Consider the following 19,066-nt stretch of genomic DNA (forward strand, 5'->3'; position numbering starts at 1 on the left):
TACCTGCTGGCTAAACTTTTTTATGAGCTTTATATCCTCGTCGCCACCTTACAAACCAGCTATTTCATAGATGCTCCTACTTTTTTGTGGGAGGGGGAGGCCTTGAAAGCCGGGCCTACCGAATGAAGCGAGACTTACTTTCGAGTAAACATTTATAGACACACCAAGCTTGAACCCCGACTGCAAATCGAAGCCACAGCGGATGCGGCAGGATTTTAACGCGGGTCATGCCCATGCCTGTTGACGGCCGAACTAACTTCCTTGTCCTTAATGGCTTTTCGAATAATGAACCGGGCATCGGGCAGTAAAAGGAGGTGAATGCGTGGGAATTACCCCTTCCAAAGCCAAGAACGGCAAGGAAAGCGAGCGCCCGAGCGGGGAAATCTCCCATAAGATTTCAGACTATGGGAACAATGAACAATACAGCGCCAGCAGCCACCCTAGGAAATGCCAAACGACTTTCTCTTTTACGCTACACATTAACTCCGGCCCACGCTTGGCTGGAATGACAAGCCAGTCCCTTCTGCCACGATTAATATGCTTGCCCGGAGGACAGAATAAGAGCAGCAGCGCGCTTTCCTTTTTCCTGACTTTTTAAGGTCAGCGGCGCTGTTAGTTCTTTCAGATTCCTTGGCTCGTTGGGGAACAGCCGGAAGTGTGCTGGCTGGGTTTCTTAAGGGGGGAAGGGGGGAAAAAACCTACGCGATTTTTTTCAAGGGGTTCTTTACCTATGAAAGGTTCAAAGAAAAACTACCAGGGATCTTTAAAAAAAAAAAAAAGTAAGGCACAAGGAGAGAGAGAGAAGGAAGAAGGAAAACTGGAAATAACATTTTAAAGCGGAAAGGGGTCTACGACCAACGCAAGTCAAGTTGCAGGATGAAACACCCGGCTGTGAAGTGCCCTTAACAAGCGCGTTTGTGTAGGGGAAACATGGAGAGCCTTTTGTTCTTCCTTTAATTGGACCATTTGTTGTATAATCGCTGGGCTGCTCTGCTTGAGCTTCAACAGAAGGAAACTCGAGCCCCAGACGCGCGGCTCTAGTGGTTTTGCCTTCCCCTCTCCCCCCGTCCTCCCCCCACCGCCCGCCCGCACCTTTCTTCCTTCCTCCCGCTGAGCTGCTGTTGCTGCTTGTTTGCACTCGGCTTATCCGGAGCGGAAATTCCTTTCCGTTTTTGTGAATGACAAACTCATTAACAATTCATCAACACAACCTGTTCCAGCCGGCCCGTTTCCACGGCAACCGCCCCTTCCGCAAGCGCTGATTGGTCGAGCGAGAGAATGTATCCATTGAGACGTTCCATGTTTGTATCCATTGAGGAACTGCCTGGCGCTGAAAGAGGGGCGATAGTGTGCAGGGTTGATTAAAAGGGACATTGACCACAAGAGGATTTGGAAGGAAGGAAGGAAAATAGGAGGCAAAGAAAGAAAGAAAAAGAGGGAGAGAAGCAGGAGGTGGTGGCTGGAGGCAGAAAAAGCAGGAGATGAGAAAAGAAATAGGAGCCCGGGCCGTGAAAAGCTGCACATGGGACCGGTATAGATAGAGCAGTAACAGCCCCAGGGGTCATCCTCGGGTCTAGCTAAATCGCTCTATCTACCTTTAATGCATTTGCTTGTGCTTTGCAAAAAAAAAAAAAAGGCGCTTCTGCACATGTAATTGCAGGAAGTAAAGGGCGATGCTAATGTATCTAAACTAAGGGAGTCCCCGGCAACCCTTCAGAGAAAGCAGCTCTCCCAAGACGAGAGCAGCACTTCGGCTTGCAACGCGCACAGCGACTCGGAGAGACCCTCACCCGGAGGCTAAGCCAGAAAAAGCGAGCAACGGACCGAGTTCGGACCGACGGCTCCGCGCGCCCCTCCCCCGGCTCCATCCCGCCGCTCGCCGTGGCTCTTCGGATAGGGGCGCTTTGCGGAGCTGCCCCTCCAGCCTGGCCTGCCCGAGTCCTTCCTCATGCTAGATACGCTTCGCTCGCCGGTAGCCTCTCTCGCATCGGACATGGCAATCTGCAAGACTGTGGCGTGGCTCAACGAGCAGCTAGAGCTGGGCAACGAGCGGCTGCTGCTGATGGACTGTCGCCCGCAGGAGCTCTACGAGTCCTCGCACATCGAGTCGGCCATCAACGTGGCCCTGCCGGGGATTATGCTGCGCCGGCTGCAGAAGGGCAACCTGCCGCTGCGCGCCCTCTTCGCCCGGGGCGAGGAGGAGCGCGAAAAGTTCGCCCGCCGCTGCGGAACCGACACCGTGGTCCTCTATGACGAGAGCAGCAGTGACTGGAACGAGAACACGGTGGGCGACTCTGTGCTGGGGCTGCTCCTCAAGCGCCTGAAAGACGACGGCTGTAAGGCCTTCTACCTGGAAGGTGAGGGGTTAACCAGGTCGACTCCGCTCTTCTCCCGCGGGTTTTTTCCCCCCTTCTGCACCCAGAGCCGCGGGGTTACTCCCTCCCCCCTTCGTTTTGCCCTGATTCCTTTAGCACCAGCCCCCGGCATCTGGCCGTCCGGCGCCTTTGCCCTGCGTGGCCCGAAGCGCAGAGCTGCCAGATGGCACCGGAGTTGTAAAGAGATTAAAATCTCTTGTAGGCTCCGAGTCTGCAAACCCTCCCCGCCCCCGCTAGTTCTTGGGCAGGCTGCCACCTCCGTTGTCCGAGGATGAAGGGAACGTGCCCCTTCTAGTGAAAGGAACTTTACTCTTCGTTAAGGATTCCCCTCGCAGGGAAAATCCCGATTCCAGAAAAGCGACGTAGCAAGTGCCTGCCTCTGGCGTCAAACGCCTAGTGCCTGCCCCTTCCAAAGAGAAAGAGCCCGCTCTGGGCGGAGGGGGGGAGGAGGGGGAATCCTCAAGCAGCATTTTCACCTTCTTTCCTCAGGAATAGTCCCGGCTCTGAGGTGGTCAAATCAAGCTTAGCTCTGAAGCGGAATAATATACATTGCTTCCTAAAATTCCTCTTCCCTAAGCCATTAATGCCCTTCTTCATCGGAAATATTATTTCAAAAGAGCTTCCTGCTGTTTCCATTAAGGATGCTGTTTATAGGCTCTGTAGGGTAAGAAAATCTTTTCAAGCAAAGGGTGCCCTTAAGGAACAGCCAATTGTTCCTACTGCATCTTTGTTTGAAAAGCCAGTGAGTGGCTCTCTGGCATTCCTAACCTGATACCATCCAAAGAGGTACTTTACAGATCATGTAATCCAGTTTCCGGATCAGTGATGAACTACAGTTCTTGATCCCTCTGCATGCTCTCGTTTCCTGCTGGTTGGAGTAGCATAAGCTTTGCTATTTGAAGGTTATTAAGATGTCGGGAGCTGAAGCCACAGGGAAGGTGTGTAGGGTTTGAATTTTTTTAGCACCTTGTACTGCCTGCTTAAGAGGGGAGACATATGTGAGAGCTCTGATAAAAGCATCTGAATGTTTAAGCGATTGGAAATTTACTATGTGTTCTTTAAAGGCTTAAAGGTCTGAGTTAATAGTTGATGTGCAGGGGCTGTTGGATTAGCTGTTAGGGTGGATGGCCTCGAATTCAGTTACCTAGATTTCATTATACTAAGGGACACTATAGCTTTTCTATTCCACTAAACAGTAGAGAAATATTTCAAAGCCTTCACTAATATCTCCTGGGCTTTTTTTTTTACAGCTGCATCAGTGCCTTTTCAGTTTTCTAGTGTTTTTAAACCATAAAGTCTCCTCAGGCATCTGGCTCTAGCAGTTTATAGCAGCTCCAATGGGAAGTGTCTTTAATTTCAACCCTTTCTTTTTGTTTTCTTCCCAGGGGGTTTCTGCAGATTTCAGGCAGAGTATGCCTTGCATTGCGAAACTAATCTAGACAGTTCTTGTAGCAGCAATTCTCCGCCTTTGCCAGTCTTAGGGCTGGGCGGTCTCCGAATCAGCTCTGACTCATCTTCAGATGTGGAATCCGATATTGACCGAGATCCTAACAGTGCCACCGACTCTGATGGCAGCCCTTTGTCTAACAACCAGCCTTCCTTCCCTGTGGAAATCTTGCCATACCTCTACTTGGGCTGCGCCAAGGACTCTACTAACCTGGATGTTCTCGAAGAGTTTGGCATTAAGTACATATTGAATGTCACCCCCAACCTGCCCAACCTCTTCGAAAATGCTGGCGAGTTTAAGTACAAGCAGATCCCTATCTCTGATCATTGGAGCCAAAATCTATCCCAGTTCTTTCCTGAAGCAATCTCTTTTATAGGTAAGGTTGAAAAATGATTCCTAACTATCTTTTGTAGCACTTTTATGTTACTAGCAGCAAGCCTTCTCCAAAGACCGCTGTATATGCATTTTTTTGCACAAATGTTTCAGATCACAAGAGATGTCTCCTAATCCATTTCGGCTGGCATAATCTCAATGTACAGTGTACAGTTGATGCTTTAGTTATTTATCTTGTGAAAATGGATAAGGAAAAGAGATATCCTAGGGTGTGTGTGGGGGTGGCGGCTTTATTTTTGCTGTCACGGTTTTAGGTTTTAATAAATGCTTTTTAAGAAGAATGATTTCCATCCAGACTGCATTTTGTGCTTTTGGTCTTCAAGTGAGCAACACTTTGAGGCAGAACAGTACCATAAAATAGAAATAGTCCAGGCAGTTATACTTTTTAATCTTAATTGAGCTTGATTGCTTAATTTCATTAGACCAAATATTTTTGTCTGTGATTTCAATCTTATGTATGTTATCTTAGAAATATATGTCATCAAATGTTAAATTCAAAACTTCCAGATGCTTCTGATTGAAGTGAATCTCATCAAATTCAAAATTTACATAAGAGTCAGCATGGAGGTTATGTTGCATGCTTATGGCATCCTTTTTTAAATCATGAAATCAGCCTCAATTCAAATAATTACTATAATTTGGATCTGCCCCCATCATGGATGTAATGCTTGTAGGACATTGGCTAAGCAATCCTGGTTTAGTGAATTTCTTAAAATATATTCAAACATGTCTTTTCTTGAGAATACTAGCTCTTAAACCAGTGTTTCTCAACCGTGTCAACTTGAAGATGTCTGGACTTCAACGCCCAGAATTCCTGGCTGGGGAATTCTGGGAGTTGAAGTCCAGACATCTTCAAGTTGACAAGGTTGAGAAACACTGTCTTAAACACACAGTATTAGATATACTCTCAAGTAGCACTAGACACGAACACTTGTTTTTTTTTCTCTACTCTTTGCGAAATTATCCAGTTACACTGGACTTCTTTCATTTTGCCAGGCCCTTGTTTGTCAATGAATACTGTATTGTAATCTGATGGAACTGTAGTAGTAATAAGAAGAATATAGGTAATTTGAGCTCAGTAAGAAGAATTTGTGGGGTGGGAGCTGTAAATCTCCAGGCATTATAATGTATTTCTTATGACAAAGGAATCCATTTTCTAGCCATGTTGACATCCTGTTTCTCTTAATGGGTTGTCCCCTGTGACTTCTGGGTATCTCTCCCCCCCCCTTTAAAAACAGCTGAATACTTTCGTTGTTCAACTGCAGTGCACTACCCTTGTAAAAGCATTTAATAGACCTTTGAAAACAAACCCAAATGAAATACATAGGAGTTTGGAGGAGGATTCATTTCTTCCTTCCTATTGAAATTTTATTTCATTTTATCAGCGAAATGCAATCTAAACTCCTGTATCTGACCAAGTTTCTACAACAAATGATTTCTATAAAATACTTCTGCTTCCTTTTCCAATTCCATTTAGAATGTGATTTTACCAAGAATTCTTGCAGGCAGCTAGTAAATATAACCAGCCAAATTACAAGGATCTTCCTTTAGTATTCTATTTGAAACAAACAGTTATTAGGATTATTCCAAAAAGTTAAAAGATATTCTTTAATTAAACCTTGATTTTAAAAGATTGCTAGATCAGACATTTAGGCAAAAATAGATCATAACTACTTTTCTATGTGCATAGACTGAACTTTCATTGCAAGAAAGTAGTTCAGTCTATGCACAGAGTAGTGGACATTTTAGTTGTGCACATATAGGTTGAGTTTTATACAGCCCAGTAAAGATGGCACCATGTAATTTCAACATTTGCCTTTAACATCAGAGAATATTTATGCTTTATTGAATAGGAAGATCTAGAATGACCTGTTTGAAATCTTTTATTTCCTTGATGTAGTTGGCTTTTGGGAATGGAAAACCCAAGTATTAAAATATTATTCAAACCCAGGCATGAGAATGTACAGGAGGTTTTTAATAAATTACAACAGCAATTCACTGATGTCTCATCTCACATCAGGTACTCAGTTATACGAAACAGGAAACAAATGTATGACTTAATAGTCTCTTGTCTGTCTTTTTTTCCAACAGATGAAGCTCGTGGGAAAAATTGTGGGGTGCTTGTTCACTGCCTGGCAGGGATCAGTCGCTCGGTTACCGTCACAGTTGCATATCTTATGCAAAAACTCAACTTATCCATGAATGATGCTTATGATATAGTCAAAATGAAGAAATCTAACATCTCCCCCAACTTTAATTTCATGGGACAGTTGCTCGACTTTGAAAGGACTCTGGGGCTGAATAGCCCCTGTGATAATCGCATACCCACCCAGCAACTATATTTTACCACTCCTTCCAATCAAAACGTCTTCCAGGTGGACTCTTTGCAATCTACGTGAGGCCCAACTGATCACCAATTCTTCCAACACTGGGTATTGTGAGCATTCCACAATGCTTCTCTCTTGACAGCTAAAGAGAACTGCAATTCTTTTGTGGGCCCTGGGTTTGGGCAGTAGCTGTCTCTGATTCAACACAATAAAGGTTACAATATTTGGAATCTGCTGTTGGAAAATGAGGGATTTTGCTGGGTTTTCCCAGCAGGAAAAAAGACAGATACCGCTTCAAGTGGGACAATACATTGTGCTCCATGCACAAAAGACACTTAAGCAGTGACTTAAAATATAGGGTTGCCAAACAAAGATGGGCAAGAATGAACACTATAAGTACACATCCATGTGTGTGAGACACTGGGAGAAATGTATTATGTGCATTTATAATATATTTTGTCTTCAGTGAAGACTTGATTTTTTATTATTATTAATACTGATTTAGGGGAGCCAAAGAGCGATTTCAATTTAATGTATTTTGTAATATCTGTTTGCAAAGACCTTTGATATACTCAGCTTGATCAATGTAAATGTTTTCAATCTCAGATGACTGAAATGAAAGTTGCAAGAGGAATGCTTGAAATGTATTCTCTACATTCTCCAGTGATAAGTTCTTTTGGAGCACAAATGACACATCATCTGCAGCATGCTTAATTTTATTGTAGAATTAGGCAAACTTTCTTGGGTTATAAATGAATGTTGACCCCTTTGGGTTTGTTTATTCAATTTTGTGAATGAATAGTCTGTTTTACAGTTACATGATTTTTATTTTGGAGTGTGTGTGTGTGTGATGAAACTGGTCTCATGATTTTTGGGAGTAGGAGTCTTACCTTTATAAATAATCCCTGTTGCATACTTTAAAAATGGAAAATCATTTCTTAAAATGGAAGGATATATATATGATAAATGCTAAACAGTGCATTACCTGTGTACAAACACTTCAGGGAGCTTCACCTCAAATGCAATATCTCGCATTTATTTTTGTAGAAAACTGGAAGGGTGTGTGAATATTGTGTACCTGTGTAAATGCAAGAAGATCCTGCACATAATTGTCAGTAAGAGAAAGTCTCAAATTTGCTAGTATGAAGTCGAGATGTTATTCTCAGTATGTAAGAATTTAAATTATTAATAAATGACTTATTTTGGTTATTGAGAAACCAGGTTGTTTTATGTATTATGTAAGAATGTTCATAAGTGACCCCAAAAGCCAGGACCATCTTGTCATCTACAAAAAGAGGAATTAAAGTTTGCATATATTTTAGTTCTAAAAAATCAGACTGAATCAGAAAATAAGTTCTGGGCACAGCTACATTTTTATGTGCTTCATTTAATGGAGATGCAGGGTTGACAAGCGTGTCAGTCTTCATTGCATTATTTTCATTGGGATGTGTGCTCAGTGCAAGTTCAGGTAGGAGTCTACATCCTTATATTTGGGCCATACATACTTTGTACATACTTTGAAAGATAATTCTTTTGAAAATAATCAGTGTTTCTTGCCCCCAAGACTACTGTTTAGTGAATTACCTTGCCTGAATTATGCCTTGTTAAGGCCAATTCTAACAATACAATTATTAGAAGAAAAGGATCTGGGTATTTTAATGACTCAGAAACTGAATGTTAAACAGTCATGATGCAATTAAAGTAAATGCAGCCTTGGGCTCAGTTAACTTAAGTCTTGGGTCAAATGAAATCATCAATCTTTTTATCCAATGTTGATTAGACCACATCCAGAATATTCATTTTTAAGAAGATGGAAAATTAGAGTGTGTCCAGGTGAGAGCAGCGAAGATGATGGGCTTGGAGAAACTCAGTAAAGGTGACTGGACATCATTAGTTTGGAAAAGAGTAGGCACATGACTGTTATCAAGTATCTGGAAAGTTATTGTGTGCAAAGGGAAGAAGTAAGTTGTAATTAACGAGGAAATAGATGTTGGTTGGATAATTAAAAAATTAAAAAATCCTAATGGGAAGAGTTGTTAAACAGTGATGGAGATGGTCTTGGGAAATCCTTCACTGGAAATGAAGGCCATTGAAAGGCCATGCTCAAAATAGTGCTCCAATAGTGAATTCATATACCAAGCATTGTAATAATTACCAAAAGCTGTACATATTTCCCTAATTTTATTTGGGGGAAGAGTTGCTTCCCATTTATTTAGAGGAGATTTTATTCCTGTTTATCACATTTTATTTACAAGATATCTGCAGCATCAGCTTATTACTGAATTCTTTTGCTTTCAAATAAACTGAATGCAAAGTTGGTATTGTGCATCCTCGCAGCATCTCTATTAAAACATTTAATAGAGTCCAACTTTATTTTAGCTAATATTTTAATTTAACCCTGTCAATTCAATATCTTTTCATGCCACAGTACAAAATTCTCTTTCAAATAAACCTTTCCCAGTAGGCTAACATTCTTTGTTAGCTCAAAACCCTAAGCTGCAGATGAGGAAGTCACTCTCAAGTATCACATCTGGCACAAACTGAGTAGGGACTATCTTCCACCAGCCGTCATACTTCATTTGATAAGATCTGCTTGAAAAGTGCCTGTGCTGTTTTTAAAAACAATGCAGGTGAGGTACTTTGGGATATTTCAGACTGCTGAAGTCTCAATGAGTAATTTACATTTTAATGACACAGCTTTGGTTTTACTTGCTGATCTGTAGTAGAGGCCAGATGACAGTGGTGGTCCATCCTTGTGCTCCTTGATCTCTTGGCTTTCAATTTAATTTCAGTTGGTTGACCATAATATCCTAAACCAGATCTGTGTATTGGGGATTTGGGGCACCATTTTACAGTGGTTCTTGTTTTTTTCTCTGGGGTCAGCTTCTTCAGTATTGGTAGGTGGGGGAAAGATAGTTCTCCAGGCCTTTGTGGGTTGCTGAAAGGTTCTGTTCTCCCCACCATTTCAAATTCTATATGAAACTGCTGGGTGAAGCCATCCACTGTTTGGGGTTCAGTATCATCTGTATGCTGATGATACCTAATTATATCTTTTGGCTCAATGCTGAACACATGGGGCTGTTGAGTATCTGGACAGTGATCTTCACCAAGGCTTTTGGTGAGTATGATTGAATCCTTGTATTCTTTTTATTTTATTACTATCTGGATGTGTAATCTCTGCCATCTTTACTCAGTTTTTTACTTTGTGTTGTTTTCTTGTTTCAAATATTTTTTGTAATTAGTGAAAACTCACTAGCAATTGGGCAGCACAGAAGCTTAATAAGTATTATTCATTATTACTGTAGCTGATTTTTAGGAAGTTGCATCCAATTAAACAGGAAAAGGTGTTTTTTTTTTACAGAATATACCAGTATGTAGGATTTGCTATCATAAAATGAGGCAAACAATTAATGGCATAAAAGATGGAGATAGATTAATGGATGTGGGAAAATAGTTATTAGCTATGATTATTATATAATCTTTCTTTAGAATTTGAATGTGAAATAATACTCTACATTACCAAAGTTCTTCAAATGCTACTTTAAGGCTTTCTAAGATCTGACTGGCTTTACAAACAGGATGTTTAATTGAGGGATTCTGTGAAACTCTTTACTTTCCATGGGATACAACTTTCATTTCATATAAATTTGTTCAGTATCTTAGATAAAACATTTACATACCATTGGGACCAAGCAGTAAATTGATGATGTAGCAAAAGCTGAGCAGTAAAATTTAAACACAGAGGAAGAAAGCAGACCATATGTAACCAATGTGTTAACATCAAGATTCTTCAATTAAATTGCTTCTCTTTCTAGTGATAAAAGTCAACAAAAACTAAAACCATGAAAAAGTTTTGCACCACAATTTCCTGTTTATTTCAGCCCCAAATTCTGCTGAACGAAAAATGATAGTTGGGCTACCTGAAATTGAATAGAAAAAAGCATCTAAAGCATCAATGGTGGGGTGAGTTTATTTCACAAGCAAAGCTAAATAAAACGAGTTGCAGAATACCTTGCTTTAATGTTTGTACACAAAGGTGTTCTTTCCTCCCTAGGTTAATATATAGAACCAAGCAACAAGAATGGCTATCTACTTTAAGCCTTTTTGTTCTTCCTTTTCTGTCCACAAATGTGAAATCACACAATGCCTTTGGATCTGTAGTCATCACTCTGGAAGAACCCTGAATGTAACCTAAGACCAAGGGTTTCCTTTGCTGTCTCTGTCCAGTGTCATTCAAAGCAAAAAAGAAATGAAAGCTGCTCCAGCAATTTCCTGTCCAGCTGCAACTCACTCTTCTTTTTTTTTAATATGCTCTGTGGATAAATTTAGCACAGTTTCCTCACTGTGGATTATTAATCTGCTTTCCTCATTTGAGCCTATGGAGCTGAGCTCCTACTGTTCTGCCGAAACCAACAGATGGCCTCCCTGCTACTTCCTCTCGTTTTTTGCTGTGGTTTTGCTGTCAGGCCACTTCTGAAATTAATAATGTTCCCTGGCTGAGTGCCACAGGCCATTACTGGAAAAAGGAAGTAACACATCTGAATAGCAGGAAACCAGGCAGGGTCACAGCGTGAACTAAACCAGCTGAGCATAATTTGAGTCTCTTCCATTCAGCAAGTAGGATGCTTGCCTTCTCTTTTCTCCCCCACCTCTCTTTTTTAAGGACAGTGTACTTCAATATGTCCCTCACATTTCACAACCAATCCATCTCAACGAAAGCTTTCTATTCGACAGATCTTCAAGAGACTGTAGGTTCACAGAACCTATTCTGGAGTGGTAGAGAGAAAGCCAAGATACTTTCAAGGAAGCTGGTGGGATGTAGTTATGTTTGACTTTCAGAACATTTTTTTAATAAGAATAATGTTCTGCATTATTTGGTCTTATTGTTTGCAGGTGGAGATGACTAAGGTATTCTTTTATTGGGCACAGAAAAGGATAAGAATAGAAGTGAGGAGAGTCAGGTTTAAATGTTTACCTGAGACACAGAGCTCAGGAATTATCCATTTACTGTTTAACCCAGTGGTCTCCAACCTTGGCAATGTTAAGACTTGTGGACTTCAACTCCCAGAGTTCCTCAGCTAGCAAAGCTGGCTGAGGAACTCTGGAAGTTGAAGTCCACAGGTCTTAACGTTGCCAAGGCTGGAGATCACTGGTTTAACCCACTCTGCAGGATTCTGGAAAATGGAACAAGTTGCCTGGAACAGGCAAAACTAAATTGGGAAATTATAAAAATAGCAAAATACACAGTAATGAGAACCCTGACTTGCAAGGTAATTTCTACTTTCATGCAGGTCAGAACTTACAATAGCCCTTTACGTCACAGTGGATTTGCAACTGATAGGAACAAAATCAAAAGCAGAGAGTGGGTTTTTTTGTTGTCATTGTTTTATCACATCATGGAAAGCTTATCCTGGTGCATTTATATCAATTTTGTTACTGTGCTTTAAAGCTTGGAACACACACATCCCCAAACCACATTGGATAAAAGAAAAGAAAAGGAAGGAAGTAAAGGAAGAAGTGCAACACAGATAATTCAAAATATACAGATGTTATACAAACACAGTAGAACTTTGTTTTATAGTTCATCAGTTTCAGACTGTTGCAATTACCCCCAGTTGTATAGTGTAATATTCAATTACAACTTGAATATGTAAGAGAAGAAATAACAATGGGGGTTAGGAGGCCGCAGCTCCCTCTTCAAAGACATATTGATGAATTTAAACAGTTATTGCAATTATATTAAAATGCAGTTCTGCAGTTCGGCTGTTCAAATCTCACCGGCTCAGGGTTGACTCAGCCTTCCATCCTTCCGAGGTGGGTAAAATGAGGACCCGGATTGTTGTTGGGGGCAATATGCTGACTCTGTAAACCGCTTAGAGAGGGCTGAAAGCCCTATGAAGCAGTATATAAGTCTAACTGCTATTACTATTGCTATAATCATTCAGCAGACAGGCTCACCACTTTTTTATACCTTTGGGGTAAAGTCCATATCAGTTTTGCTTTTAAGGACACACACACACACACACACACACACACACACACAGAGAGATTTTTAATTACAAGGTTGCTATGCTTTGTAATCCCAGATGCCTTTCCCACTCTGCACCTCCTATTCTCCATCCCACAATCCAAAGACTCTGTGTTTTTAATTAAAGCTTAGGTACAGAATTACATCATAAGGTGTCTTTTTGAAATCTACTTACTGCTCATGCCATTTACAAAGGGAAGCTAGAAAACAGGGGAGAATATAATTTTTACATGTTCTGTGTTTTTAAAAAGAAAAAAAACATTTCTCTAGAACAGTGATGGAGAACCTTTTCAGCACCGAGTGCCAAAAAGGTTGCACAGAAATATCGTGTGTGTGCATGCTAGTCGGGGCCATGCTTTGGAAAAGCCAAATGTCCAGGTTCTAGCGCACATGCACCTGGCACATGTGGCCTTGCCTGTTTGTCTTCTTGATTTCTGGCATGCATGCACGCCTGACGATCAGCTGGGTGGCGCGCATGTGCAGGCTGGTTTTCAGCACTGCCGTACGAACAAAGAGCTCATACTTCAGAAAAGCTGAACGTCCGGGTTTTGGTGCAATGTGTGCACCTAACAATCAGCTGGCTGGCACGCATGCACACACTGGTTTTTGGCACTGACACGCATGCAAAGGACATGTGATCATCATGAGTTCCTGCATGCCAGAAACCCAAAAAACAAACAGACAAGGTCGCATGTGCTGGCCGACATGGCTTCATGTGCCACTCTGGGCACACATGCCGTAGATTTGCCATCACGGCTCTAGAACAAAGATGTTAAGTTCTTGCATTGGTCCTACATCCATATCATACTGAGCATCCTGAAAGAACATCAAGCATACATATTTCTGTCTCAGAAAAGTTCATACTTTGGAACTTGAATTTTCTTGTTTTTCCTGAAATAACAAAGTGCCTTGCATTTACTCTATCCAAATAATGAAATAATAATGAAACCATTATTCTGGTGTAAACAAACTCATATCTCTTCATTTCCTAATGTATTTAATGGAAGCTATACAGAGACATTTGCTTATGCATAAATACATCTAAACTGAGGTGAGGGACATGAATGGCATATAAGTCCTATAAGCACGAATACTTGGCCGCTGAAAAATATGGTTATAACTGAGGACAAAACTCTATAAGGAAGCAATAAGCATGTGCCCAAAAAAGGACCATATGTGTTATTGGTTCTCCTAATTACAGGTAGGACTGCAACTTCAACCAAATATGCATATATCTCTTTTCAGATTTTCACAATGATAATAATCTTTTCTTGCAACTAGTATATTTGGAACAGCTCTAATATTATAAAAGAGGTAGAAAACATACATAAGGAGAAAATCTGTGGATCTTCCAGTACTTCGTTTACAATGCAATATGACAAGTTTACATTTAAGAAATGCATTTACTTGTAATAAAAGGTATTACAGAGATAAGAGATAAGGTATTTCATTCATCAACACTTAGCTTAGAGTAATAGAATGTTTTAATACACACAATGTATAAACTTTCTCTCAGCGGGTGTATCGTTATTACATTTACCTTCACAGTTCTAGGCTGCATAAACAGAAGGATGGAATCAAGGTCATGTGAAATGTTAATACCAATTTAAAATGCCTTGGTAAGGCAACTCTTGGAATATTGCATTCAGGTTTGGTCACCATGATGTAGAAAAGATGTGGATGCTCTAGAAAGTGTGCAGAGAAGAGCAACAAAGATGATTAGGGGACTGGAGGCTAAAACACGAAGAACGGTTGCAGGGTATGCCGAGTTTAATTAAAAGAAGGATAAGGTGACATGACAGCAGTGTTCTGATATCTCAGGATCTGCCATAAAGAAGAGGGAGTCAAGCTATTCTCCAAAGTACCTGAGGGCAGGGCAAGAAGCAATGGGTGAAAACTAATCAAGGAGAGAAGCAACTTAGAACTAAGGAGAAATTTCCTGACAGTTAGAACAATTAATCAATGGAACAACCTGCCTCCAGAAGTTGTGAATGCTCCAACACTGGACCTTTTTAAGAAGATGTTGGATAACCATTTGTCTGAAGTGATGTAGGGTTTCCTACCTAAGCAGAGGGTTGGACTAAAAGACCTTCAAGGTCCCTTCCAATTCTGTTATTCTATTTAAAAGGCAATTGCTAAGTGAAAAAAGGACCCTTTAAAAAGTAATTTCCTGACTATGAATGCTGTTAAGCAGTGGAGCAGCCTATTCCCTTGAAACTGTCAGTGTTCCATCACTGAAGGTTTTCCAATGAATGAAGCCATTTATCGCAGATGAAATGAGGATGAAGGCAAATATACATGTCCCAGGGTAATGTTGCAGGATCGAGTCTGGGTCCTGACTGAACTGGCAATTATACTTCTGTCTGTAACTCCAACAGGAAAAATCCCCATTGCCTCTTCTGGGCTTTAATTGCCATTTTAGGTTGGAACATTAAGGGATAATTCTGAACCTGAATGTATGGGAACCTATCTTTGTAACCATCAGAATTTTAATCTTTTAGAGAATCCTACAAGAGGAAATTTGTACATTAAGTCTTTGTGTACAGCAGGCATCTCTAAAGTTTCCATGTGCCGAACATATGTTCCCATAATTCATTATATGTATAATAAGGAAATGTTGGGTACGTTGGGAAGGGAGGACTAATCCCTCCTAAGCATGATAAGTAGAACTGCAGATCTATATCTGGGAAGGAAAATAATTGTAATCTATTTTGCAACTCTGCCAGGTCCACAGGAAGAAAGACAATGGATTTTCCAGCTGGCCAAGTTCTACTAATAAATTCCCCAACTTGTCAATTTTAAAGATCTCATGACCACATGTATGCAGGCAAATACTATATGGGAGGTCTGTTTATTTTCAACTGGGGTGAAGACCTTGCTCATGGTGTCAGGAGCATGAAATCCATTGAAATCTGTTAAAGACATAATCCTGTTTTCCTTTCAAGTATGCCCCCCCACCGTGTGTGTGAAAATATGGAAAGAATACAGTTAATACAAAATGTAAGAGTTGACTCCACCTTCCAACCATTTTCTTCAGGTTGTTAAGAAACTGATAATAATTTTGAGAATGCAAAGAATATATAAATATATATTTCAGATCAGGAAGTTACTATCTAATAATCAAATTGACCCAACATCTAATATACAATATATAAAAAGTGAAAGAAAAAAATTAAAAGCAACGATGAAAAAGTTAGCCTAAATACTACAGTGATCTTCAAATCTCTCTGTTAACCATCTGTTACTGAATTTAACATACAGAAAGTCCACAAACAACTTCCTACTGATGCAAAAGAGAACAAATGTATTTACTTCCCAGAATCCCAGTGGTTGACTGTTAAACACAAATGAGGGCAGTATAAGAAAAAGTTAGGAGACCCCTCACAACCCCCCCCCCCCAAAAAAAAGCAATAGGTCTCAATAGGAATAACTAGGCACTTCAGGATCAGGAAAGAAATTTGTTTTGTGCAGGTCAGAACAAAAAAAGGGCGGGGGAGGAGGGGAATTTAATGAGAATTTTGGATGCTCTTAGAACTATATTTTATATCACCAATTACTTCCCCTCTTTCAGGTGTTTTAATGGGCACCCATTTTCCTTTGCCAATTCTGTGCCTTTATAAAGTAGATCGACTTTATAACTACCGGTACTGTCAAGAGTTGTGTCACCATAGAAGAGTTATGGAGTTGTAAGATTGTCCCAATATTTTAAAATTTTCCATGCTTAAAAGACAAATTCAAAAGATATGCCTATTCCTGACCTGGAATGTGCTTTCAGCAAAGCTCCGAGGAATGCTTAGAATCAGAATACAACAAATACACTCAACAAACGCTATATAAGAAAGAATAATTTAGCAAGTAATATACTAACCATGGAAGAAACAAGGGTGATCAAATGTTGGTTTGGAGTAGAGTAGCAAGTTTTACCCTAATATCTTTCAACTGCATCCCCCAAAATTCCCAACTAGTATTGGCCAAGACCAAGGAATTCTGGGAAGTGCAATGTCAACACACGAGGACATGACATTCTTTTACTTGCTTAATCATTGTACTAAACCAGTGATGGCAAACCGATGGCATGTGTGCCACTTGTGGCACACAGCACCCTCTCTGTAGGTATGTGAGTTGTCCCCATAGTTCATCTCCACCAGGCATGGGCATGTGGCTTATTACTTATTGTTATCATTAATTAGCATGCTGTATGGGTGCTGATACAAGTTTTGCAAAAAAAATCAGATGGTGTATAAAATAGGAAAAATAAAATGTCATAGTTTTCTTTCACAGAGTTTTCCTTACCTTTATAAGAAACTGAGGCTTGGATTAAAAATATGAAATCCAAATATAGTAATCATTCCACACAAACACACACACACACACACACACACACACAGACCCCAATAAAAAAGCTCTTGAAAACCAGCTGCAGAATTAAATGGTAAGACGTTTTCAGAAATGACAGAGAGTTTCCTTGGAAACAACTGATATAACTCAATATTTAAAAGAGCACTTGAGAAACTAGGATTTTTCAAAACAAAAATCTCCCCTTTGCCCCAAATTACCATGTGATTTGCCACCTACAGACTTGTGGGCAGGCAAGTATTATATTCTGTGACACTGCAATAAGCAGCATTTCCCACCTCTAGAAAATTGTCTAAAGATAGCGAAACCCATAAGCATGGAATTAGGCACAGGGAGGGTATTTTTCCCCTTCTTCATTGTTTCTTTAATTTTAATATCCGAATCTTTGTTACAATCCTGTGTTCATGTTGCATCTTTAGGCAAATAGTAACCATTGTCAATAATACTTTTAGAATACAAATATAAGGACTGCAAAAGTAATCACCCACATCACTAGGTTGGCCATATGTGCTGTTTTTCAGAGTTTAAAGGCCTCCTGGTTGTACTTCAAAGGCTATGATTCATTTTCTTTCAGGTTTCAAGATGCAACATCACAAAAGGAAAGAAGCTTTGAAATGGTCTATCAATGGTCTATCAATAGTTAGCATCTGAACAGCAGAGTGGGCAACCACCATAAAGGATACTCATCTGGCCATCATACACCAATCATGGTAAGAGAAACTATATTTAATTTAAACAAAACTATATTATTTTCCAACATTGTACCCTTGAACTATAGATCCCATGACTCCTTAAAGTAATCCTGCAAAATGAATAATTTTCATATGTGAAATAAAATGATTACAAGCTATTTCAAGCATGTTTACTTGGAAGTAAATAAGTAAATTAAAGGAAGCATATTACTATGTGTACAAAGAAGCACAGTCTAAAATATGAAGAGTGTAAACACACACACACACATACACAAACTCAACCCCCCTAAATACATCTTGGACTTGACCAACCACTGCCTAACCAACACATACTTCATCCATAATGGACAAAGATACAAACAGATAGAAGGAGCACCCATGGGATCACCTCTCTCACCCGTCATCACAAACTTATACATGGAACATTTTGAAACTAACACCTTAGATAAATCAGAACACAAATCCAAACTCTGGCTTAGGTATGCTGATGATACTTTCGTGATTTGGCCACACGGGAAAGAAAAACTGGACAACTTCCTCACACATCTCAACAGCCTACACCCCAAAATACAATTCACTATGGAAATAGAAGCAAACAACCAATTCCCTTTCTGGATGTCCTAATCTACAAAAAACCCAATGGCTCCCTAGGACATACCATCTACTGGAAAAAAAACACACACCAACCGCTACTTAAACGCACAATCCCTTCACCACCCTGCACAGATCAACTCTGTAGCCAAGACCCTCATCTCCAGAACCAAACGCCTAGCTGACAAAGATTACCTGAAAACTGAATTACACACCCTCACAAATGTATTAATCTCCAATGGATTCCAAAGAAAAACAGTTACCAACCTAATCCAAAGGGAGACTCCCCACAAACCGAGACACAGAACAGGACAACGGCATCGCCCTCCTCCCTTACATCAAAGGCACCACAGATAAAATCAGCAAAATTCTCCACAAACACAATATCAAGACAGCCTTCCACACTTACCAAAAAATAGCCAACACATGAGTGCATGCTCCCCCTCCTTCCCCCAGCCAAGGCTTGGGGGAAAAAAACCTGGAGTGGAGATTTTGACTCATTCCAAACAGCGATAAATGAAACGACACATTACCCTGCAACTGAGTTGAAGACAGGTTCCCTATCAAAATGGGAGATTCAACCCAGCCAGCAAGAAGGGATTTGACCAGCATCTTTCACTTGCCAGCCACTGCAGCTTGTGAATGAAGCACCACCAAATTGGGTTTTCTTCCCAGAGTATGGATGGAAAAGATGCCAGTGGGCACCTACTTGGCCATCAGCATGGGAAAATCCTCCAAGCCAGCAGAGGGGGCCTTGGCACACAACCCCCCCTGCCAGCCATTGTTGGTTGAACTGCAACCTGTGAATCAGGAACCCCCGGATGGGTCTTAACCCCACGTCATGGATGGAAGGGATC

At 40.6% G+C, this 19,066-nt stretch overlaps 1 protein-coding gene across 1 annotated transcript; it reads left to right on the top strand.

Moving 5' to 3' along the window:
* The first annotated feature begins 1,304 nt into the window (after window positions 1-1,304).
* On the top strand, window positions 1,305-7,759 carry DUSP6 (dual specificity phosphatase 6). The gene is made up of 3 exons (XM_014069856.2): window positions 1,305-2,357; window positions 3,761-4,198; window positions 6,307-7,759. Exons 1-3 carry the CDS (start codon window positions 1,949-1,951, stop codon window positions 6,612-6,614), a joined length of 1,155 nt encoding a protein of 384 aa, XP_013925331.1. The 5' UTR covers window positions 1,305-1,948; the 3' UTR covers window positions 6,615-7,759.
* Window positions 7,760-19,066: the final 11,307 nt, after the last annotated feature.

The sequence above is a fragment of the Thamnophis sirtalis genome, unplaced genomic scaffold (assembly GCF_051295495.1).
Source record: "Thamnophis sirtalis isolate CommonGarterSnake01/CBP01778 unplaced genomic scaffold, rThaSir2_p1.2 scaffold_9, whole genome shotgun sequence".
NCBI classification, from domain to species: Eukaryota; Metazoa; Chordata; class Lepidosauria; order Squamata; family Natricidae; genus Thamnophis; species Thamnophis sirtalis.

Bases quoted from the DNA above. Each gene is read 5' to 3' on its own strand.
- DUSP6 (XM_014069856.2), top strand. From the start codon at position 1,949: ATGCTAGATACGCTTCGCTCGCCGGTAGCCTCTCTCGCATCGGACATG. The intron at 2,358-3,760 runs GTGAGGGGTTAA...TTTTCTTCCCAG, and splicing joins TAAGGCCTTCTACCTGGAAG to GGGGTTTCTGCAGATTTCAG. The intron at 4,199-6,306 runs GTAAGGTTGAAA...TTTTTCCAACAG, and splicing joins TGAAGCAATCTCTTTTATAG to ATGAAGCTCGTGGGAAAAAT.